Source organism: Peromyscus californicus, unplaced genomic scaffold, assembly GCF_007827085.1.
Source record: "Peromyscus californicus insignis strain IS unplaced genomic scaffold, ASM782708v3 Scaffold_9__1_contigs__length_137607984, whole genome shotgun sequence".
Taxonomy (NCBI): domain Eukaryota; kingdom Metazoa; phylum Chordata; class Mammalia; order Rodentia; family Cricetidae; genus Peromyscus; species Peromyscus californicus.
Window position 1 is genome coordinate 103,034 of NW_026294617.1, and position 24,042 is coordinate 127,075.

General features: G+C 37.6%; 2 protein-coding genes across 8 annotated transcripts in view; one reads left to right on the forward strand and one right to left on the reverse strand.

Moving 5' to 3' along the window:
• The window catches only part of Cp (ceruloplasmin), a 33,443-nt gene extending 25,865 nt beyond the window's left edge, over nucleotides 1-7,578 (forward strand). Inside the window, exons 14-18 of the mRNA XM_052731162.1 lie at nucleotides 1,242-1,370; nucleotides 4,161-4,267; nucleotides 5,685-5,901; nucleotides 6,585-6,724; nucleotides 7,555-7,578. Coding sequence (XP_052587122.1) covers nucleotides 1,242-1,370; nucleotides 4,161-4,267; nucleotides 5,685-5,901; nucleotides 6,585-6,724; nucleotides 7,555-7,578 — 617 coding nt within the window. The remainder of the gene's footprint in view (nucleotides 1-1,241; nucleotides 1,371-4,160; nucleotides 4,268-5,684; nucleotides 5,902-6,584; nucleotides 6,725-7,554) is intronic.
• A 5,143-nt stretch (nucleotides 7,579-12,721) lies between these two features.
• Hps3 (HPS3 biogenesis of lysosomal organelles complex 2 subunit 1) overlaps nucleotides 12,722-24,042 on the reverse strand; it is a 49,106-nt gene continuing 37,785 nt past the window's right edge. Inside the window, exons 14-17 of one of the 7 annotated variants that reach the window (XM_052730447.1) lie at nucleotides 23,862-23,969; nucleotides 18,302-18,508; nucleotides 17,595-17,685; nucleotides 12,722-13,697 (exon numbers count right to left, since the gene is read on the reverse strand). In XM_052730447.1, the coding sequence (XP_052586407.1) occupies nucleotides 13,570-13,697; nucleotides 17,595-17,685; nucleotides 18,302-18,508; nucleotides 23,862-23,969 (534 nt within the window). In that variant the 3' untranslated portion in view covers nucleotides 12,722-13,569. The other 6 variants (XR_008216315.1, XR_008216314.1, XM_052730448.1 and 3 more) reach the window with 6 other exon arrangements.

A 24,042-nucleotide genomic window follows, 5' to 3' on the forward strand; every position in this document is an offset into this window, starting at 1 on the left:
ATCATTCAATAAAAAAGGAGAAGTTTGTGCTTGCTGAAGAATACAGATAATATCACTTATTTCTGTCAGGAATAACTTATTATTCCATATACTGATTAAATTATTTATAATGAGCCAGGCAGTGGTGGCGTAAGCCTTTAATTCCAGTAGTCTGGAGGCTGAGGTAGGCAGGCTGAGTTTGAGGCCAACCTAGTCTACAGAGTGAGTTCCAGGACAGCCAACGCTACATAGAGAAACTCTGTCTCAAAAATATTTTTTTAACTTGATGCCTATAGCTTTGGTGAAGTTCTTAGAAATTACTAACGAAAACCTTAACCAAATTCTCCTTGTTATCACACACCCCTTCCAAAAAGAAGTACAACTCTTTACTTGAAAAATTAATAAAGACGTATATGGGGGTTGAAAAAATGTGTTTCCTTACAAGTTTTCAGGAACCACACTCAGGCAGAACATGTAACCTGCAACCCTTGAGATGCTGAACTCTTGAGTCTTTCAGTACTTCCACAGGATCAGAATTTCCCTAGTGAGATACTCTAGAGCAGTTGGTTCTCAACCGTCCTAATGCTGTGACCCTTTCATAAAGTCCCTCATGTTGTGGTGACCTCCCCAACCATAAAATTATTTCATTGCTTCTTCATAACTGTAATCTTGCTACTCTTATGAATCATAATGTAAATATCTGTGTTTTCTGATAGTCTTGTGTGACCCCCATAAAAGGGTCATTTAACCTCTAAAGAGGTTCTGACTCATAGGTTGAGAACTCCTGCTCTAGAGCTAATGACATTGTTGAGAATAACAGAAACACATGTGACAAGAAACAGCTGCAGCTGGCTGAAGGGCAGAAGCTAGAGGGCCAGCTTAGTCATTGCCAGCACAACCCTTTGCCTAGAAGTCCAAACACTGAACCCAGAGAGTAAGCTGTGCACAGTAGTTCCTGGCCTGCCACCAGCTCTCCCTGTTAGATCTCTGACCCTCAGAGGGTTTTCAGGCTATAGTGTCTTCTGGAACTCTGATTAAGAGATACACTATGGTCTCCATATTTAGAGAAGTTCTGTCTAGTGTTGTTATGCACATCCTCTGGAAGCAGAAATAAATCACTCTAACAGCTCAAAGACATGTGAGAAAAAGAAGATGAAAAGTTACCTTCACACTGAAAAGTTACCTGAATTTTGCCTTTATCACTAACACAGAAATTTCAAAACACAAGACAATAAATTGATTTTCTTTTTCACTTTTACCAGGTCCACAAATTCATGCAGATATTGGAGACAAAGTTAAAATTGTCTTTAAAAACATGGCAAACAGGCCATATTCAATACATGCCCATGGGGTGAAAACAGAGAGTTCTACAGTTGTTCCAACACTGCCAGGTATTGTGAACAAAGGGATGCTTCATACAGATTTTGTAGCCACTCCACAAATGCCAGCTGCTGTAAAGAATAGTCTTTCTAAACAACTCTGTTGTAAGGAACTGCAAAGGTGGGACAGAGGATGCAGGGGTGATGGAGTATAAGCACGTTTGCACCAAAACAGTTTACAGAAGTACTGTAAAAACAAATATGGAAGTACCAGACACTTACAAAGGTGGAAGAGTGAATTAGAAAGATTCTTCCTCCACTCAACTAGAACATATTTGAAGTGGCATCTGCTACACTGTGGGGGAGAATGTTCATGTGCCAGCCTGTCAAACAATGTCTGCGGTTTGGAATTTAAAGCCTGGGTATTTGCTTTAGTATCTGGCATGTCCCAAGAGCTTAACAGATGTTCAATTAAGATAAAAATTGAGATAGATTATGTACACTCAAATAGAAATTAAAATTTTACAGGAAAAAGGATTTGTTTTAAAAACTTAGCAGTTTCCAAATATATCAAACAAACAAAAAAAGATAGTGTTCTGTAGAATTACTTTTATAAATTTAAGAGAAAATAGACCAAAAACTTCTCTCTTGATCTTCTAAGAGAGAAAAACATAGATAATACTGAGTCATAAACAAGGCTATGAAAAAGACTCATCAGAGAGTAAATGGTTATTTTAGGTAGGAGAGTCAGTAGGGCTGGACATTGGTGAAGACAAATGTTAAGGGAGGTGCAGCTCAGGCTAATTGTGGGATAAGATTCTAGGGTTTCATGTGGGAGCATGCTTTGTGTCTCTTATAAATGGTAAGGAGTCCAGACAGAGTGAAGAGGGAACAGAATGTTAACAGATGGGAAGCAGGGAGAGAAGGAACTGGATGGAGTAAGGGCCTGGAAGGCTGATTAGGACTCAAGGTTTTAAACTAAACACTCACCTGAGGATCTGAGCTAAATGGGATTTATCTGATTGATTATCAATAAGAGGCTCTTCTGGATGACATATGAGTAAGGGAGAAAAATGGCAACATTAAAGATCAGTTAGGGAAATTCTGCACTAAACAGGTGAAACAAAATTACCAGAATTAGAATTAACACGATTTAACATGGGACTAAGCAGAGGAAGAAATTCTGATACTGCAATTCTACTTTAACATGCTACCAAAAGGGCCTGCTGAAAATTGAGCACTGGAGTCTTATGGAAGGAGTCAAGGGTGACTCTAAAGCTTTGGGAATCAGTCCCTGGTGACAGAGCAGGCTGGAAGAACAGCTTATGGAAATAAGAGTGTTTGGCAGAAGTGAGACAATGAGGTGCTGCATTTACATTTTATGTTCTTGGTGAAAATGTGTGCTTAGTTAAGGTATGAGGACATTGGGACTAAAAGTGATGACTTGAGAAAAGGGGAGAAAGCCCACACTTCCCTTTAAGACCAGACCTCAATTCTTGCTTGATTCCCCAGGAAAGGATTCCAGACTCCAGAGTATTAATTTGATAGCACTATCTTTGTAGGAAATGGCAAAGTGAATCTAAACAAATTGGACAGAGGGTTGTCAGGATCAGTAAGTCAAGGTCTGTGGATAGATATACAGGAAGTTCTGAGGCAAATGGAAAAGGTTAGATTGGAGAAGAGCCAGGAGCTCATGGGAAAAGAGTACATGACAAAGTAAGAGGATATAGTAACCATCTTCAAAGCATCAAGGACGAGTATATGTCTTGCATGTGACAGAAGTGTAAAAAAGAAGCACATGGTGTGACAGAATCAGATAACAACAGAAGTTGACACATGAGAGAAATCAGGGATCTTTAAGATCAAGTGCTCTCATGGCTCCTTGCAGGAATCATCAGCTCACTGAGGAGGATAGTGAGAAGGAAGTAGGAAAGAAAGGGAAAGTGAAGCTGATTCTACAGGGCAACATCGGTACAGAAATACCATGAGCAAAGTGCTGAGGTATCTGTAAAAAAAAAAGAAAAAAAAAGATATTATTAAAACTTACTTTAGCCGGGCGGTGGTGGCGCACACATTTAATTCCAGCACTCGGGAGGCAGAGCCAGGTGGATCTCTGTGAGTTCGAGGCCAGCCTGGGCTACCAAGTGAGTTCCAGGAGAGGCACAAAGCTACACAGAGAAACCCTGTCTCGAAAAATCAAAAAAAAAAAAAGAAAAAAAAAACTACTTTAGAGTAAGAAAAGATGGATCCACTCAGTTTCTTCAAAATATGGCATTAGAATGACAACCCTCTGGCTTTGTTATGGCAAGTGAATGAGAGCTGCTTAATTCATAGTAAATATATGATGACATAAAAATACCTTAGTGTGTCTTAGGACTAAACTCCAGGGTCATCAGTGTGGTACATTGTGTAAAGATGCTTAGCCTGATAACTCAAGCTCCATCTCCATAACCCACTGTCACAAACTATCCCAACTCTCATGTGTGTTATAGTGTATATGCTCCCTTGCATGCACATACATGCCCACACATACACATACACTCACTATAAAATTAAAAAACTAAATTCATGGAAGAATTTTGAGTACTATTTTTTTTTTCCGCTTTGGAGACCAGGCTGGCCTCGAATTCACAGAGATCCGCCTGCCTCTGCCTCCCAAGTGCTGGGATTAAAGGCGTGTGCCACCACCGCCCGGCGAGTACTATTATTTTTTAACATGTTAATATTTTTACTTTTTGGATCACTAGTTATCAAGGATTAACATATTATATGTGTATATAAAATGTATATGCACATGAAACACATAATGCGTGTCAGATATAAGCCAAATATAACCAGACATGTAACCCTTGCTTAATTTAGGTGAAATTCGCATTTATATATGGCAAATCCCAGAGAGATCAGGCGCTGGAGCAGAGGATGCCCCTTGTATACCATGGGCTTACTACTCAACTGTGGATCGAGTTAAGGTAAATTTTAACCATTTGTTCTATAAAAATTCTCCAGATAGAAAGATAATTGCAAGAACATAGAGTTTTCCTGTCCTCCAACCTATGTCAAAATACCAGGAAAATAAGTTGCTCTGTAATCTATTTCATTATACATTTTCAGTTTATTTGCTTTTAAACATATAGTTATAATTATCTTATTCCTGCTGATTATTGATAATACTTAATAAAAATTGCAAGCCAGTGTATTTTATTTTTCTTTTGATATGAAAACATATTAAATGCAAAAACTAAGATGTGTGACTTCAGAGTTCTTAGTTGTCTGAGCAATCCCAACAGGCAATCAGAACAGTAGGTACTGTCTGATAAAATATCACAAAGCCAAAAATCCCCCAACAGTCCTCTAAAGTGAGATGGTACATCATTCTGCAGAACAAAATCTTCATCAGAATCCCTTCTGAGTTCCCAATATGTCAATGCAGCTGCATGTTGGGCTGCTCTACCAGAAATTCCCAGACTTAAAACCTAGCACCTTCTAAAAGGGACACTTCTAAAGAGGTCTTCTTCCTCCTTCATTTCCTGATATAAAAACAAACAAACAAATAAACAAAAAAAAACAGCAGCGTAAGTGCTGCTCTATCCATTCACTCAAGCAGGAACTTTGAACCACTCTTCTTACACAGATTATGTGCCCCTACAATTACTCAGCCCACTTCTCTCCATTTTCACACTTCAGTACTTGTAATTTGTCTCAACTGCTGCCTCCCAGGCCCCAGACTTCTCCCTCTAAGTCTTCTTGCAATCAACCAATATAACTGGACAAAGATGTAGATTTGCTGTTGTTCTCTGTCCAACGTTTCAGAGGTTACTTATGACACTGCCTGAATTTCACTAATATGATATGACAAAATCTGCCATCACTAGCACCTGGCCACACCAAACTTCTCAGATGTTTAAGAGTTGTTAATTGTGGTCTTTCACATAGGTATTCATTAGCATTCTGTTTTTTCATGACAATGGACAATTTCCTTAGCTTCTACTCATTTCTTTTATTCCTATATGAGCTCCTACAGCAAAAGATTTTGTTTCATTCAGTCATGGATTTATAGTGACTGGCATAATGCTTGGCTCATCCTGATAAGTCCACAAGCTTATACAATTAACAACCAATACTGTTCATTCAGGCAGCTCATGAGTTAAGTCATTTTTTTTAATCTCTCTAAGTTCCACATCAGCCACATAACCTACCTACTATTTGTCATTGCTTCCACTTAACCATGTCAAGTATGAGGATACTACAGTGGTGGCTTCCCTTTGGCTTAGGTATCCCACTAAAACCAGTCCCTCCAAAACTGCTGGGATTGTGAGTGATAAGGTCCCAGCTCTTGAAATCCTGACCAACACTTCCAAGATAATTGTACTTTCTGCTTGTTTTCAGGATCTCTATAGTGGACTAATAGGCCCACTGGTTGTTTGTCGGAAATCTTACATGAAAGTATTCAATCCTATGAAGAAAATGGAGTTTTTCCTTTTGTTTCTAATATTTGATGAGAATGAATCTTGGTACTTAGATGACAACATCAAAATATACTCTGATCATCCTGAGAAAGTAAACAAAGATGACGAGGAATTCATAGAAAGCAATAAAATGCATGGTATGAGAAACTATTTTAAACCACTTTCTTTTTTTACCCCTGTCTTCTAAGAAAATCATGTTGTAGGGCTGTTTTATTTAAAATATATTGTAATGTAAAATTCTGCTCAAAACCAAAATAGGACTATGTTTAAAATTTTTACTAATTCCTCTCCCAATTCTAAACCCTCATTCCCTTTTAAATAAGTTCACAATTAAGATTAAGGCTCTTCATATAAAGTAACTTGAGAAATAGCAGTGATATTGGTGAACTTGAAAGATCTATTTTCCCCATCTATAGTGAAGTAAGCTTATTGGTGAAATTATTAAGGCCACTCCACGTAGTTAAAAGGAGATTTATTTAATGTCGTAACTTACAAATTAAGGGATAGGTAGGTCATGGAGTCTGGGAAAGGTGTATCACAGTCCAGCGATGTTCTCTGGAGCTCTGCTAGGTCCACCTCCACTATCCAGGGTCCCCCAACCGAGAGAGCGCCCACCAATCCAGATCTCGGGTCCCCAGGGCCTCCCTTGGCCCCGCCTTGTAGGCGTGACAGTTGCCAAAGTCTCAATGGGGGTTAAAACTTCCAGATCAAAGCTGGGATGGCTACCCACTACATAAGCTCTGTTATATGGACCTAGTAATAATTCCCATGAAGCCATTATAAGTTTAAACTATTCTGAAATGTATCAAATTTTCCTCAGCTATTAATGGAAAAATGTTTGGAAACCTACGAGGCCTCACAATGCACGTAGGAGATGAAGTCAATTGGTATGTGATGGGAATGGGCAATGAAATAGACTTGCACACCGTACACTTTCATGGCCACAGCTTCCAATATAAGGTAAGAGCCACACACAGCAGTCATTCTTGCTCTGCTTAATACCTTTTAATTAAGCCAAGAATACATTTCATCAGAGATACCTATGAAAAAGAAACTCAAACAACATTGCAGTCTCACTGCTACACCAGCCTCCTCACATCTTGAGCTCATCCTTACACTTGCAGGTTTTTTCTGTCTTTCTTAGTTCTGCTCACACAATTCTAAGGCATCTGAATGGAATGACTGACAGTCAGAGCTGGCAGGAGTGTTCACATAAGGGTGGGCCAGGAAGCAGAGATCAGAACAAGACTTCACTGTAACCCTGATCATTCCAAGTTCACTCTTAAACTGTGTGAGGTGAATTAACACTTAGGTGTCAAGCAACTAATATCCCTAGAACTACTACCCTTTATCTAGTGAAAACAATGGTCCTCTTGAAGATGCATTTTTTTTTTCATTTTTAAACTAATGTAGAAAATGCACAGGCGGCCGGGCGGTGGTGGTGCACACCTTTAATCACAGCATTTGGGAGGCAGAGGCAGGTGGATCTCTGTGAGTTCAAGGTCAGCGTGGTCTACAAAGCAAGTTCCAAAGTTCCAGGACAGCCAGGACTGTTACATAGAGAACCCCTGTCTCAACAAACCAAAAAAAAAAAAAAAAAAAAAGACACATTGCCGAATGTCCTTTGTATAATCTGTACTGTTTTCTGCATATATCATTAATGAGCTTTCAGTATTATTTTCATAGAAATATGCCAGTGATGGGAGTCAAGAATACTTGAATTGTCAATATTATTTAAATTCTCTATCAGCATCCTTTTCTGCTTCTTTTATACTCTCTTTGCCTGACAGTTTCACAAGCAAGAGAGATTATAAATGATTCAAACACTAGTGAAACCACAGCTTGGTTGTTTTGTGTAGCTCAAGTCTCTGAAAAAGAGGCAAGCCAGAATCGTGGTGTAGACATAGTTGTCCTGACTAATAAATGCCTCCTTCACATCTTCCTTGATGGCCCAGAGTGCTGAGGCTTTAGACGAGGATTACAGATTTCACTACATAAAATATAGAGGGATTCATTTTTAAAAAAATGTTTCTGCTTTTTCATTGGAGCTGGCCAATGAAAGGCTACTGAATAAACTCTAATATTTGTCATTTTTCTAATAAAGCACAGGGGAATTTACAGTTCTGATGTCTTTGACCTTTTCCCTGGAACATACCAAACCCTAGAAATGTTTCCCCAAACACCTGGAACCTGGTTACTCCACTGCCACGTGACTGACCATGTTCATGCTGGAATGGAAACTACCTACACTGTCTTACCAAATCAAGGTGAATATACAGTTAGTACCTCTAGGTATATATTATGAGTGCAACTAAGATTCCTGTCTTGTCTAAATATATCTTCCAGTATGAAGTACTTGTGAACTGGCAGCCCTGGTATCTTCCTTCTCTACCTCCAAATAGAATATTTTAGTGCTAGGCCAGTGGGATATCACTTACTTGGTGACAGCTAGGATGGAATTGATTGTCTAAGTGTACAAATGGACACTAACTTTGCAGTGTAATCACACCAAAAACTGGTGTAAGGGAACAATCACATTAGGGTTTTTTGTTTGTTTGTTTTAACAAGAAGCAACCATGACTTAGAAATGAACATTTAGGATTTAATTTCTTTCTTAAGAGAAAGTATTAGCATTTTTTTCTCTGTAGTACCTCCCACATAAGAGAAGCATGAACCAGCCTAGTATAATTTCATTCACCACCCAGAACAGTTCTTTTTGTGCTGCCAGAGAAGGACAGTTTCTAAAGGAACTGGGAAAAACTAAAATTTAAATTCCTTATTCAACTCTTACATGTATAAGTACACACAGACACCTAGATATACACACATACACAGAGCACAGGAAAATAATCTTTTTGTGACTACATACCAACAACAAATGTACAAAAAGTAAAATTCCAGCACTGTAGTTGAGAACTGTAGGAACAGAAATAGCAAATGTAGCCGGGCGGTGGTGGCGCACACCTTTAATCCCAGCACTTGGGAGGCAGAGCGAGGTGGATCTCTGTGAGTTCGAGGCCAGCCTGGGCTACCAAGTGAGTTCCAGGAAAAAGGCGCAAAGCTACACAGAGAAACCCTGTCTCGAAAAACCAAAAAAAAAAAAAAAAGAAATAGCAAATGTAACTGGAGGAAGTTACATACAGAATATGCTTCTTCCTTAAAAATAATAGAAAGGAATAGGCATGTGAGTGCATGTTTGTATGAGTGTGCATGTGCATGCACATATGCATTTGTATGAGTGTCCATGCATGAGTATGCATGGTGTGTGTGTGTGTGTGTGTGTGTGTGTGTGTGTGTGTGTGTGTGTGTGTGGTTCTAGCAACAGAGCCCATGGTTTTGCAAATGTTAGGAAAGCATTTTACTACTGAGCTATGTTCCTAGTCCAAGTCAATATATTACAAATCTAAGTCACTCAAGATTACACCTTATTGTAAATAAACTTTTCATTTTTGCTCTTACACCATCTTTTTTGACAAAAAAAAAAATTTTCACTGAAGTAAAAAATGTAGTTACTGGTAATGCACAACCACAACAGTATCAAGGTTACAGTTATGAAATAGCAATGAAATAATTTTATGGTTGGGAGGTCATGACAACATGAGGAACTGTGTAAAAAGTGTTGCAGCATTTGGAAAGTTGAAAACCACTGCTCTAAATAAACAAGTGAGATGGATCAGGAGTTAGCAGCACTGGCTACTCCTCCAGAAGACCAGAGTTCAATTCCCAGCACCTACATGCCCATAACCCTCTGTAACTCCAGTTGTAAAACTGTAACTACAGTTCTAAGGAATCTAGTTCCCTTTAGCCTCTGTGGGTACAAGGCACACAAGTCATATACAGATATACATGCCATGCAGGCAAAATACCCATACGAAAGAAAGAAAGAAAGAAAGAAAGAGAGAGAGAGAGAGAGAGAGAGAGAGAGAGAGAGAGAGAGAGAGAGAGAGAAGAAAGAAAGAAAGAAAGAAAGAAAGAAAGAAAGAAAGAAGGAAAGAAAGAAGGAAAGAAAGAAGGAAAGAAAGAAAGAAGGGGGAAGGGAGGGAAGGAGAGAGGGAGGGAGGGAGACGTTTACTTACATATAAACCATGCAAAAAGTAATGGAGAGGAAGGAACACTGGGGCACTTGAAAACTTATGTATACAAATGTTTGACACAGAGGATGCTGCCACAGGCTGGTCCTGCACATAGAAACACTAGAGACTTCTGTGTCTAACAAACCTGGGAGAAGAGGGAGTGGTAACTGCTATTAAAGAAGAGAGTGTTTTTAAAATAGCAGAGGAAATTAGAGAGCAAATACCAATATGAAAGAAGAACCAATATAAAAAAAATACATTGGAAAATATTTTAGAGAAATTTGACTTTTACAAAAAGAAAAGATATTATATAGGACTGGAAGAAAGAGTGACAGAAAAAAGTCTGAATTAAACACAGAAAAATAGGGAGCCATGCTTATCAGTTTATATTATCTATAAATAAGTTTGATAAAGCTTTGGGGAAATCTACATCAATTCTACATCTCAGAAAATGACTGCCTTTCATTATACAGACAAGAACATATAGAAATAAAAACAAATCTTCTGATATCACGTATCAGGTGACAGTTGTCTCTTCAAGGAAAAAGTTAATTAAAAATGGTGACTTTCCTACCACTGTCATTTCCATGTTTCTTTTTCCCTATTAGAAGAAACACATAAAGACCTCCTTAGACAAATGTAAAAAGTGCTTTTGTTGAACTATGACTACTCTGTCAGATAATATTTAGGATACAGACTATAGTGGGAAAGCTGGCTTAATTTTAAATTCCTCAAAGTTGGACTATACATACCTGCAATTCTAGCTAAATAGGCAAATCTATTACAATACTATGATGAATATCTAAAAACTTTCACTTGATAAAGTAGAATTTTTGAAACTTTCTTTGATCATAATCCAAAACATAATTTTAAAAAAGGCTGCAAAAGAATTACCACAGACCTTCCTCCCATATTTACAAAGTTACAGCTGCCTTCTTGTTCTCTCCTCATCTCCCCATCTTGCGCTTGAACATGTCTATGTGTGCATATATATTTTTATTTCCTAATTATATTCTTATGTATAACCTAATACCATCATCAATGTCAAGAATGGTTTAAAAAATGATAAAAAAAAAAAAAAACTATAGCTCTTTTTCAGCTTTCAACAACTATCCCCTAATATTCTTTACGCAAAAAGAAAATCCTAGCTCATACAAAGATCCTGAGGGACAACTTCTCACTTTTTTCTTTGACATTGCTGACTTCTTTTTGTTTTAAAGTTAATTCTATGTGCAAGAATGTTTTGCCTGCATGTATATCTGTAGACCTGGTGCCCACAGAGTACCAAAAAGGGCATCAGATCCCCTGGAAATGGAGTTACAGATGGTTGTGAGTCAACATGAGGGTGCTGGGAATCAAACCCAGGTCCAGTCCCCCAGCGACATTCTGTAATACAGAGCAGTTGTTACCTTGTAGACTCTGCCATGTAAGTTCAGTCTGTTGTTTCCTCATCTGACTCAGGCTACACACTGGCATCCCTTCTAGTACCTACATCCTAATGTGCCTATCATTGCTGAACTTTGAGCTTTGGTTAAACGTGGTATCTGCCAAGATTTTCCATGGTAAATTTACTACTTTTCTCCATTATGATTGATTAGGATCTTTTGCAATGAAGAAAATAAATTTTCCTTAATTAAAGCAGTACTAGAATGAGATATTTTTAAACATATGAAAAATAAGTGAATTAAGAATTAATTGAAGTTAACTAGTATTTTAAAAATAGAAAAATGTAAAACATCCATGTACAGACTTTTTAACCATATAAAACATACTATTTTAAGTAACCATCTTAAAATTTCTTTTTCTATAGAGACTAAGTCTGGCTGAAAGAAATAAATCGGTGATAAAATGGAAAAAAGAGAGCAATGATTCATAACAATGTGTCACTGAATAGAACACTTGCGCTGGATTGGTTATCAACAGTTTAAAAAATCGAAGCCACACAACTGTTCATTTGTGTGGGAACTGGTATTACTTCAGATGGACAGATCAACAGACTATATCATGACATGTATTTGTTCATTGGGTAACAGAATTACTTCACATAGTCCACTTATACCTGCATTGTTAGGACTTTGTAAAACAGTACCAAATAAACAAAAACATATGACCAGATGCTGTCCATGAGGGTCCTCACAGGATCACTACAAAGTTCACTGAACTGTCTCCAACTCTTGCCTTACCATCAATTGCTCTAACAAGCCATAGGGTATAGTGGTGGGGCTAAGAGCATAGAAAAGAAAGGAAATATGAAGACAGCAAGCTGTGTTTTACAGAAACCTGAAAAGATAGTCAAGAAAGGTAGAGTCCAAGAGTATTAAATTTAAAAAATTAAAATTCAAATAATAAAATAAATAAGAAATTGTCAGTAAGAGGACTAAGTCAGGGTTCCAAAGAAATGATTGAGTAGACGTTTTGCAAAGCCTTACTAGCTTTATGGGCTCTAGCAATGAGCTGGACTTGAACACTATAATATGCAACAAAAGGTTACTAAAAGGGCTCAATGGCTAAGAGTACTTGCTGCTCTTGTAGCAGACCCAGGTTCAGGTCCCAGCACCCACAATGAGTGGCTCCAGTTCTAGAGGACACAATGCCATCTTCTGGCCTCTTCGGGTACCTAGATGCACACAGTACACATACATATACTCAGACATACACACATACACATACAAAAAATAACATCTTTGAAACAAACCAAACAAGTCTAATGCCAGCACTCAGGAGGCAGAGGCAGGTGGATCTCTGTGAGGTAGAGGTCAGCCTGGTCTACACAGCTAGTTCCAGGATAGCCAAGGCTGTTATACAGTAAAACCTTGTCTCAAAAAACCAATCAACCAACCAACCAACCAACCAACCAACAAGGAAGTTATTAAAAAGACAGATATGAACATCATGATAGTTTTTTTTTAATTTTCTCATATACTGTGTTTGAAAGAATAAGAGTATATACATATAAAGAATAGAAACAAGACTTTGGCTGAAAATATGTGAACTCAACAAGTCATGTTAACAGCCAGATGAGTATATTCATTTAATTCTGAGAGAAGTACACCATGAGTTTCAAAAGTAGCTCAAAAGCTAAGTATTCAGTCTTTCACTGGAGAGAAACATTACATCTTTCTCATACTTACATGAAAAAACAAAATAGTAACCCAAATAGAAAAATCTGTAACCATGAAGACATTGTTTGACCAGCAACAGGGGCATTTGTGCATACTTGCAATGTAGTTTCTTCCAATGACTCTGGGGTGGATAGGATTGTCATGCCCCCAGAACTGAATCCATGATATTTCTCACAACAGAAGTCTGTGTCCAGTTTTGAAAATACCTGCATGACATTTCACACCTGTAAAGCTTGGGAGGTTCGCATAGATTGAGGTCAGCACAAGATTCATAATGAGTTCCAGGCCCACATAGGATAGAGAGTAAAAAAAATAAAAAATAAAAAATAAAAAATAAATAAATAAAAGGAAATACATGTGAAGAGATCTTACATTTTGAAGGGGTTTTTTTTGTTTGTTTGGCTTTTTTTTTTTTTTTTTTTTTTTTTTTTACATTCTGGATAATAAATGGGTCCAGGTTATAGATTAAGCGAACAGCCATCATTACATGGTAAGGTAAACAAGCACCATAAAGCAGCTGCAATACACATTAACACAGAACCCTTTGGGCTCATTTTATCTGGGACAGAACATTTAAAGTGCAGTTGCTTATGTGTTGCAAAGGATAAGTTCAAGACAGTGATTTCTTCCTGCTGCAAAAAAGGAGGTAGGGCAGGAAAAATGCTGCAGCACCATCTTCTGGGAGAACATTCAAGAAATCCTTCAGGTCCAATCCCATAGCAGTAACTGACAAGGCTTCTGTTTGTGGAAAAGAAGAATGCATGAGTTACAGCTACAAATCTATTTTTTTACAAATTTGCTCTTAATGATTCAAAGTTCCTTCAAGTAACAAAGTGCTAGAATTATAAATAAAACTCTTTAATCCACATAACATAAGTTCATACTTCTTAATTTATCCCTTCTAGAGCCCTTCAAATTTTATTTTGCAGTTAGCCCCTGGAATGAGTTACTAATTCACTGGTGGATTGCTACATTGCCTTTTAATCAACTCCTTCCATTTTCTAATGAAAAATATAATCACGTAGCTGCTGCTTTAATGTTAGGAATGCTGCTACTGTACAAAGATTGTTTGCTAGGACATGAATACCATTATCTACTAGAAAACATTTTTCTAAATAGATTCCTCTCTATAATGAGATTTTCATGTTGTTAATAAGCATAAGTCTTGTAATGACCACATACCTTTTCTTCTAAATAGTAAAGTACTCTAGTAAACATTTTCAATATTAAGGAATTTAATGGGGTTGGGGATACCCTCAGCTATAAAGCCCTTGCCTAGTGTATACAATTTCCTAGATTCACCTCAGTACCAATAAAAGAGCATGTGCAGGCAGGGAGAGGGGGTTGCCAAACATTTTAAAAAAAGATAATTATGCAGATTTTGTTTCTATTCTTAGTTGGTGCTGCCCTACCCTACTAACAAAGACTTCAGAGTGCTGAGTAGATAGCTCAGTTGGTGTAGTGCTTGTCACACAAGCCTGAGGACTTAAATTCAACTCCCAGTACCCAGGTAAAAGAAAACCAGGCATTGTTGCATGCCTACAATCCTAGACCTGGGAAGTCAAAGATAGGTAGATCCTTGCAGTTCACTGGCCAGCCAGCTCAGCCTGATTGGTTAGCCTCAGGTTCCAGTGAGAAACCCTGTCTCAAAAAAAAGCTGATGGCTCTTGAGGAACGATGACCAAAACTGACCTCTGACATGTACACATAGATGCACACATTCCCTCACTCCACAAAAATGAATAAATAACAACAATGTCTTCAAGACCTTGTTCTCCTAAGAATAGTGTTCCTGGGAAAACATTGTTTTCTTCCATTTTTACCCATACTCCAACATCATCTCCTGTGTGCTCCTTACCCATTTGCAGGGCTACTGTACAACCCACTCACTCATCTGTCAATCTAAATCATCCTTCACACAATGGGATGGGCCTGCCCCATCACTAAAAAGTTAAAGAACTCTGCAGCAGTGACACAGGGGGACTTTTACCTTTCCAATCAGATACATCTGAGAATGGATGGATACTCTTCAACCTACATGCTGTATGACTTTAAGAATGGTACTTGGGGCTTGAACTATGATTCAGTGGCTAAGAGCAATTGCTGCTCTTCCAGAGGACCTTAGTTTGGGTTGCCAGCACCCATGTCAGGTGTCACAACATCCTGTAACCCCAATACCAGATTTGACACCTCTGGTATTTGAGGTCACCATGTGCACACATACATACACATACACATACACACACACACACACACACACACACACACACCCCTTCTGAGGTCACCTGCACTCATGTGCACACACCCACATGCAGACACACACATCCACACCTTCTGAAGTCACCTACATTCATGTGTATACATACACATGCAGACACACACAAAACTACATATGATTTAAAATAATAAAAATAAATCTTACAAAAAGTTACTGAGCCTTCCAAGTGGGTTTCCTCATCTACAATATCCTGGGTACCAATTGCTAGCTTTCAGAGTTCTCTGAGAATTACAATAGGATACTTCTCTAACATATACAATGATCTTAATAAATAGCAACCACTAACTAGTTTGCAAAACTCATATGAAACACATATATTATTAATGTTTTCCTATCAAATACACTTACTTACCTAAATGTGGAGCCTATAAGTAGTAGCCTGGATACAAGAACTTTTACTTGGGGTAAGTACTGAGCAGTTACAAAGTCAGTAAAATTATTACCACTGTTCAATTCTCTTCTCCCACTAGAAGGCCCTAATATAAATGATAACTCTAAGAAATAAAGCCAATATCTTAAATCTGTACAGTATTTTAAAAGCTCCTCCTAACCTCTCATTTGGTTTCCTTCCTGAATCCCTTAATATTTTTATTTATTTAATCTAGGCCTCATTCCAAAGAGAATAGGTATGATTTGTGGTTCAGTTGGAGAAACTGAAGACAAGAAAAGATTAAAATAGGGGACAGAAGGGTGCAGTGAGATGTCTCAGCAGGTAAAGGTATGTGCCACACAAACTTGATGACCTGAGTTCAATCCCCAGAACCAAAAAAAAGTAGAAAGAGAGAACCAACTGCAAAGTTGTTTTCTGGCAACCACATGTGCATCATAACACATGCATATATGTATGACCATTCACAATGAATTAAATAAATAAATAAATGAATAAATAAAATGTAAAAATGTGTGCTGCTAATAGTTAACTCCACTGTTAAGATTTTAAATGACTTTTAAAACTTTATTTTTATAATATATTACAATATTAGATTTTTTTAAAAAATGAAAGTAGTGAGCTGGAGAAATGGCTTGGTGGTTAAAAGTGCTGTCTGATCTTATAGAGGACCTGGGTTTGGCTCTCAGTACCCACATGGTAGCTCCCAATTGTCTGTAACTCCAGGTCCAGGAGATCTGATACACTTTTATTGGTCTCTGAGGGCAGCAGACATACACATGATGCCCATACATACACTCAGACAAAACACTCATATACCTAAAAGTACATAAATAAAAATAATTTTAAAAATAATAGTTCATTACTTCAAAATCAGTAACAAATTCTTCCTTAAATAAGCCACCTATTCACCCTCATTTCAATAGCTCTACATTAATGAACTGGTTCTCAACTAGAATAATTCTGTCCTTGGTGACACCTGGCAACATCTGGAGATATTTGTATTTGTTATAACTAGGGTGGTGGTGCTACAAGCAGAAGCCAAAGATACTGACTAACACCCTTAATAGGATGGGGAGAAAGCCTTCCCAACACAGATAGTTTTCCAAAGCAAAGTGACAGGTTCGAGTAGAAAGATAAGAAATCTTCAGGTTCCTAAATGTGTCATGTAGTTCCCTGTCCACCATCTTCAACCTGATCTTCTTATAAGTTTACTCAGAGTCAGCTAAGAACTTCTCATTAATCTGACAATATTAAAAAAACTGGATTGTAGTGGCAGACCTAGAACTCAGTTCCAATTCCTAAGACTCTACTCCTGAGTTCCTCTCAGTGTGCTGTAGGTGCCAAGAGAAAGACCTCAAATAAATGAGACTCCATCAAAAAACAGCCATAGGCCTTCCCTACAGGAGCTCAATGCTGACAAGGAGTGTACCACAAAAATGAATAAAACTCTATGCCAGCCCTTCAGCTACTGCGGTCTAAAACTGAAAATCACCAGAGCACTCCGTATTCTAACAGTTTATGAGTTACAAAAACACTAATAATTCCAAAACTGCAGAAAACTGGAATTTACATGTTCAAGATGTAAGTCCTTGAAGAACTTATTGTTCTTCAATACTTATAATTATGTTTACTAATGTCAATTTCCTACATGAAGTAATTTAAAAAGCTAGAGTGCTCTAAACTTTCAAAATTTTTTAAATATTAGAATTATGACAGTTTCCATGGCAATAATCTGCTAAGAGTCTGGAAATACTAACTTCTAAGAACATCAGCTCTGTGAATACAGATGCTGGATGAGAATCAAATATGAGGGGGCAGGCAACATGACAGCTGAAAACACTCCAGATGACTCCTATAACTTCTGCACCTCACTTGACATCATGGAGACAACACCAGAGAAATCAATAACTTGTCCAACTTAAAACTGAGAGTGAAATTAACAATCATCCAAAAAAGAGAATTTTACCTTTTAACGATGACAGATAAAGTTGATGTTTCTCTCCACCACACTTGACTTTCTGACAAAGTTCAGGCAGCAGTTTTTTCCACCACAGAGTCTATCTTAGGAAAAACGGATACATTGTAGTTTGATGCATCTTATCCTCAGATTTCTAATGAGAGTAAGAAGGCCGTGCAGGAGAGAGCAAACAGAAAAATGTATGCTTTGGCTAAGGCATCCATCACCTCTGTTGCAAAAAAACGTTTTATCAGCAGCTAGGCTTCTGCTGAAACTCAAACAGAAGGGCAGGCCTGTAACTAGAGGTTCTTGTACACATTTATTTTCAAGGAGAAACAGAGATGTGTTCTTTTATCTTGGTTGGCAAGAAGAAAAGAAAAAAGAAATGCTAAAGCTAACTCTTGTAATTGCTAAATCAAAGACCAAATACAGGGAAGGTATTTCCTCCACCACACATATATTACTCAGACCTTCAAGTAATCACAGATCTCATCTGAAAACAAAAGCCCTTTAAAAATGAGATATATCATCCCCATGCATTTTAATAGCATCTAAAAGTACTCAAAATGTCTAACATTAAACATACATGTTCTTTGGTCACACAGCCCTGTAAAGCTAGACTAACATAAATAGTCCCCATTCTGCCAATAAGCCAACAAAATTACCAAATCTTATCACCAGTGATCAAGACTAGAAGCACAATCTGAAATGCATACCCAGTGTTCTTCTTTCAGTTCCTGATTAGCATATGCAATGACTGCCTCCGGACATCTCTCTAGCAATGTGTCTATGCACTGTTCATACTCTTGTAATCGTGTACGACACAGAACATGAGCACTGAGGCCAGCAACAGTGTCTTCTGAGAGTGGCTCCAGAAATGGAATAATGGAAGCTACGTCAAATGAAGGGCCACATATGAGAGACTATGAACAGAAAAGTGAAATGTTATGGAATGGAGCATCCCAAATTAAAACACAATGTATAGCATAATTTTTCAAAATGATAAAATCCCACTTTGCCAAAAACGGAAAGAAAATGCAACTTTAGAGAACATGAATTTGGTCCTGAAATACTCGTACTGAAGTACTAAATAATCTTAAATTCAGCTCTCATTTAAAGAAGTCTTTTGAATACAAAGAAATCGTCTTTAATTAGGACTCTAACCTGAGGATACGTCCAACATGTTGTCAGAGATTTATGCCCCATAATGTTTAGCATGAGTATTCATAACACTGAAAGACCATGGGTGGTTGCAAATCCAACAAGAAGTATAGTCAAAAGCTTTCTCTGGTCCTGCCTGGCCCCCGGTCCTGCAGCCACATATAAAATAATCACTCAGAGGCTTAACATTATTTAAAAACCATATGGCCTATGACAGGCCTCTTGCTAGCTAGCTCTTATATCTTAAATTGACCCATTTCTATTAATCTATGTTTTGTCACGTGTTCCATGGCTTTACCACTCTGCTGGCATGTTGTTCATTGGGCAACAGGCTGGCATCCCTCCAGACTCTACCTTTCTCTTTCCTGTCTTTCTCCTTGGATTTCCTGCCAGCCTCTAAGCTGCCTTGCCATAGGCCAAAGAAGCTTATTTGTTAATCAATGGGAACAACATATATTCACAGTGTACAGAAAGACATCCCCCAGCAAAGAAGGAACAAGATCAATAAACTATGACACATATTTCACAGAACATGATAGAATTGCCAAAATTATATTTCCAGAAGACAGTTAAGGAGGAAAATAATTATGACCAAACTGAGCCAAAATGTCTTAAGGTAAAATTGTACACAGAGCATGACCAATGTTGTAAAATCCACACAGTGTACAAAACTTTATAGGAAGATCTCTGGAAGAATACTGCAGTTTGAAGCAGAGATTAGCTCAGCAAATGAGGGGATGGGACAAAGCCCTGTTTGTTTTGTTTTCTGTTGTCTTTTCCAAAATTTCAATGATGAGCATGTAAAATGTATGGGGGTAGAGAGGTGGGGGTGTAACTGTCCTTTTTAGCATTAACTGTCACCTGTCACTGTACCACACACAAGACAAGTCTCAATGGATTAACTGCTTTTACTAGTTTGGTCTGTAGCATGCCTATGAGGTAATGTCTTTATTGTTAATTGATGGGGAAGATTCTAGCTCACTGTGAGCAACACTATTCCCTAGGCAATTGATCCTGGGCTGTATAAGAAAGCCAGCTAAACACTGACAGTGTAGGATAAATTAGTGAGCAAAATCCATCGTGGTTTCTGCTATGCTTCCTTGGCTGTGAGTATCCTGGTTGGAGGTAATGCTGCATAGAACAGCAGGCGGTCCTGCCTTCAGGCTCCTGCTGAGCTCCTGCATAGTGATGCACTATGACCTGGAAGTATAAACCAAACAAACCCTCTTCTCTCCTCTCCTCTCCTAAGTTGCTTTTGGCCATGATATTTTTCACAGCAACAGGATCAAACTAGAACAGTAACCACAAAGAAAATTGAATATATTTTTTAAAAGTGATTGCAGGATGGGGAGAAGGCTCTACAGGTAAGCAAACATGTCACCAAAGCTTGATGAACTGAGTTTATTCCCTGGGAACCAGATGATAGAAGGAGAGAAGTGAGTACCCCAAGTTTTCTTCTGAGTTACACATATACTGTAGCAGTGATCTCACTGCTCCCCCAAATAAATAGTAATTTTTCCTTTTAAAGTGGCTGTTTAGAACCTAGTCATTTGTATATACCACCTGCCACATACTGAATGACAGGCATAGGCATTACTTTAATATTCATAAATTTACTAGTATTTCCTTTTAAGCAACTTTACTAGTTTTTACTTTTAAACTCTATAGCATTTTTTATTCTACCATCAAAATTTTCCCTTTTCCTATTAAGAGATATACTTATGGCTTAATTTCTTTCACTGTATCTTCTTTTGCTACAGCATATTCTCAGAGTTACAGGATGACCTGGAACATCCACTATACACTCTTAATCAGCATGATTATTTTGTTCCACATATCTACCATGGACTGGCCATGAAAATAAGGTTGGTATCTTTTCTTACCAAGTTAAATAATTTATCTGAATAATTTCCTGGCAGTAAGATAGCAAAGATGAAATAAAGTGAGACTTTCCCACACACAGTATCTTCCAACACAGAAGGAGGCACAGATTACTTCTCTACTGACCCCTGATTAAATGGGATAATGAGTGTGGCAGGAAAAGGCAAAAGCATGGATACCAAACCAGAGCTGAAATGAAACTAGTCAAAACAGCAAAAAATGGATTATTTGTAAAATTTTGCTTCATTTTAGCTATATTGCTAAGAATTTAAAAATCAGTATAATAAGAAACACAAAACAACACTTATCCAGATATCACATCATACCCTATAAAACTAGCACTGAGAGACGAAGTCTTGAAGAGCCCAGAATTTGGTGGCAATGTGGGCCACACGGTGAATTCCAGGTCAGCCAGGCTATAGAATGAGATACTGTCTCAAATAAATAGATAAATACTCAACAAAACTTCTATCACTGGACTGAAAATGGCCCAAAGATTACTGTTAGTCTGTAAAAGACTGTTGAGGATGGTATCTTAAACATCTTCATTTTTTTTTAAGTACTAGAAATCAATTCTTTCCACCCTTAGCACATACTATTTATTCCTTTCTCCTACCAAGATCCCTCTGCCTCAGCTCTGATTTGGCAAATTTCTGATTCTCTACTTTTACAGGCAAGGACACAGCACAGTGTTCTCTCAAATAATAGCCTTCTAACCTATCAAAGACTTATAGATTTTATACTAACTTTTACACAAATATGCCCCTATAGTAAATGAGGACAACAGACCAACATACCACCCCACCAAGGGATGGGGAGCAAGCCACAATTTTGGAAACACTCTTAGGTGACTCTGAACCTCCTACTTCTAAATGAGAGTAAAAAAAAAAAAAACCCTTTGTGAGCTCCGATGGTCCTTTTTCTTAGTGACTGAGATTAACTGATCTATGGATAATCTAGAAAGAAGATCTAGGGGAAAGATTTAGAAATGTTTAGTCAGTTTATTTTCCATTTTTAACAACAAAAATTTCCAAAAATGAGTAAAAGGAATGTGCAGAAACTGGAGGGCATCATGAGAAAACCAAATCTATGAAGCACAGGTATAGATAAGAGAGAAGAATTCTATGTTAATGGCACAGAACAGATTTTCAACAGAATTATAAAAAATTCCCCAAACTAAGGAAAGACACAACCATACAGATATAAGAAGCACAAAGAACACAAACTAGGACCAAAAAAAAAATTCCCCATGGAACATCAAATTAAAACACTAAATATACAGAACAAAGAGGACACTGAAAGCTGCAAGAGAAAAAAAGCACATGTCACATTTAAAGGCAAAAATAATTGCTGATGGGGACTGTGAAAGCCAGAAGAGCCTGGTGCAATGTTCTCCAAAATACCACAGTTGCCAAACCAGACTACTTTACCCCACAAAACTATATGCCATAATGAAGGAGAAAGAAAAACCTTTCGTGATATAAATAGGTGAAAAAATTATTACCCACCAAGCCTGACCCACAAGGAAACTGGAAGCAATACTTTGGACTGAAGAGAGGATAGGCAAATACAAGAAGCCACATAAAGAAAACAAACGAAGCCATTACTACAGAAACACCAAATAGGACAAAAAACACAAATGAAACAAAAACACAACAAAATGACAGCACTCACCAAATCCTTTTCAATACTAACTTTAAGTACTGGCTTCAATTTCTCAATCAAAAGATAGAGGTTAATTGAATGGATTAAGTAACAAAAACTATCTTTTGTTTCTTACAGGGATTTTAAATGATCATTGAATTATACTGTTTGATTGTGATTATGAATGTGTTTTGAAGCTTTATCAGTAGAAATTTCATAGCATATTACAATTACAATTTTAATTATATCACTATATTCTGTGTGCTCTGGGAGGACAAGACCCAGTGCTATCTACCACATTTACAACTCATTGTCAGATAGTAGCTATAAAATGAACAAATAAGCACCCAACACAGGAGTTTCAGTGTCACACAGATGCTAGAGATAAGAGGCAGTGAAAGACTCTTCTTTGGTGATGTATTGTTGTGTGGTTAACTACTAAATAACTGAGGCTGGACTTGAATTCATGATCCTTCTGCTTCAACCTCCTAGGTGCTAGAATTATAGGCATGTACCACCATGCCCAACTCTGGGGATTTTAATATAAGAATGTAGGCCACACAGTCTGAAGTCTGATTCTAACAATCTAGCCTCTTGGCTTTCCTTCCCTAGCCCATCCCCAACTCACCAGCAGGCTCTATAATCGATAATAACCACATTTACACTAATTCCCAAAGTTTATATCAGGAATTTCACACACAAAAGCTTAAAGGGATCAGGCAGAACAAAAATGCATAAAGGCCGTTGGGTTTAAGGAAACACACAATGAGGCCCTCAGAATCTAGATAGGAAGCCATGGAGATGAGGGTGGTGCAGACTGGACAGGCTGTGCACTGCTCAGACAGGAGCTGCTTGCATCTGTCAGAATAGGCCTCAGGAGTAGTGAAGGGCACAGGTGGTCAGTATTCCTGCATTTTTCAAGAGTATCTGTAAACTCAGAATTCCTAATATGAAATATTGATTTTTATATGTGGCCAGCTACAGCAAGTAAACTGAATAAAAGAAAGGCAAAAGTTATATTCTGTTTTTGGGCCAAAAAAAAAACATTAAAAGATATGCACATTTAGCCCAGCCTGACCTACCACAGCACATGCAGAAATAGTTATAGAATGAATTTCCATACTATAAATTGTGTCCCACAGTTCTTTTGAAATATTCTCTTCTGAGGTCAGATAAACTGGCTACTTTGACACAATTTTCATAAGACAGATGGTAGTGGTGGCTTGGGTGAGAAGTCTAAATTGTGTTAAGCCATTATTAAACAAAATTCATGCTCACAAAACATCCCTATATATTTGTACACTTTTATTTCTCACAGTTTTTTCAAGAACACCCTAAAATGAGGACAGTTGCACAGCTTACCCATTTACCTGCAATAAGACCAGCTTCTCAGCTCAGATGCCCCATCCAGCAGCAGCTCCAAACAGAAGCCAGGATTCCAAAGCTCCTGAATGTGATCAACTATAGATTTTTGCCACCAAAAGCTATATTCTAAATTAGCAAGCCATGTGATATAACATCATATTTAAATTGTACATTATATTGTAATATATTACATATTTAAAGAGTAAAGGAGATATTTTTATTTACCTGTAGTTTCAAAAGGTCTTCTGTGTAATTTTTATCAGCTAAGGAATCAGATGATATTAAGACATGAACCCATGGATAGACGAAGCCATAATGACTGCAGGCATTTATCTGAAACATTACAGAAATGCATCACAAGCCAAACATAACAGCAAAACAAACAAATAATTTCTTCACACATTCA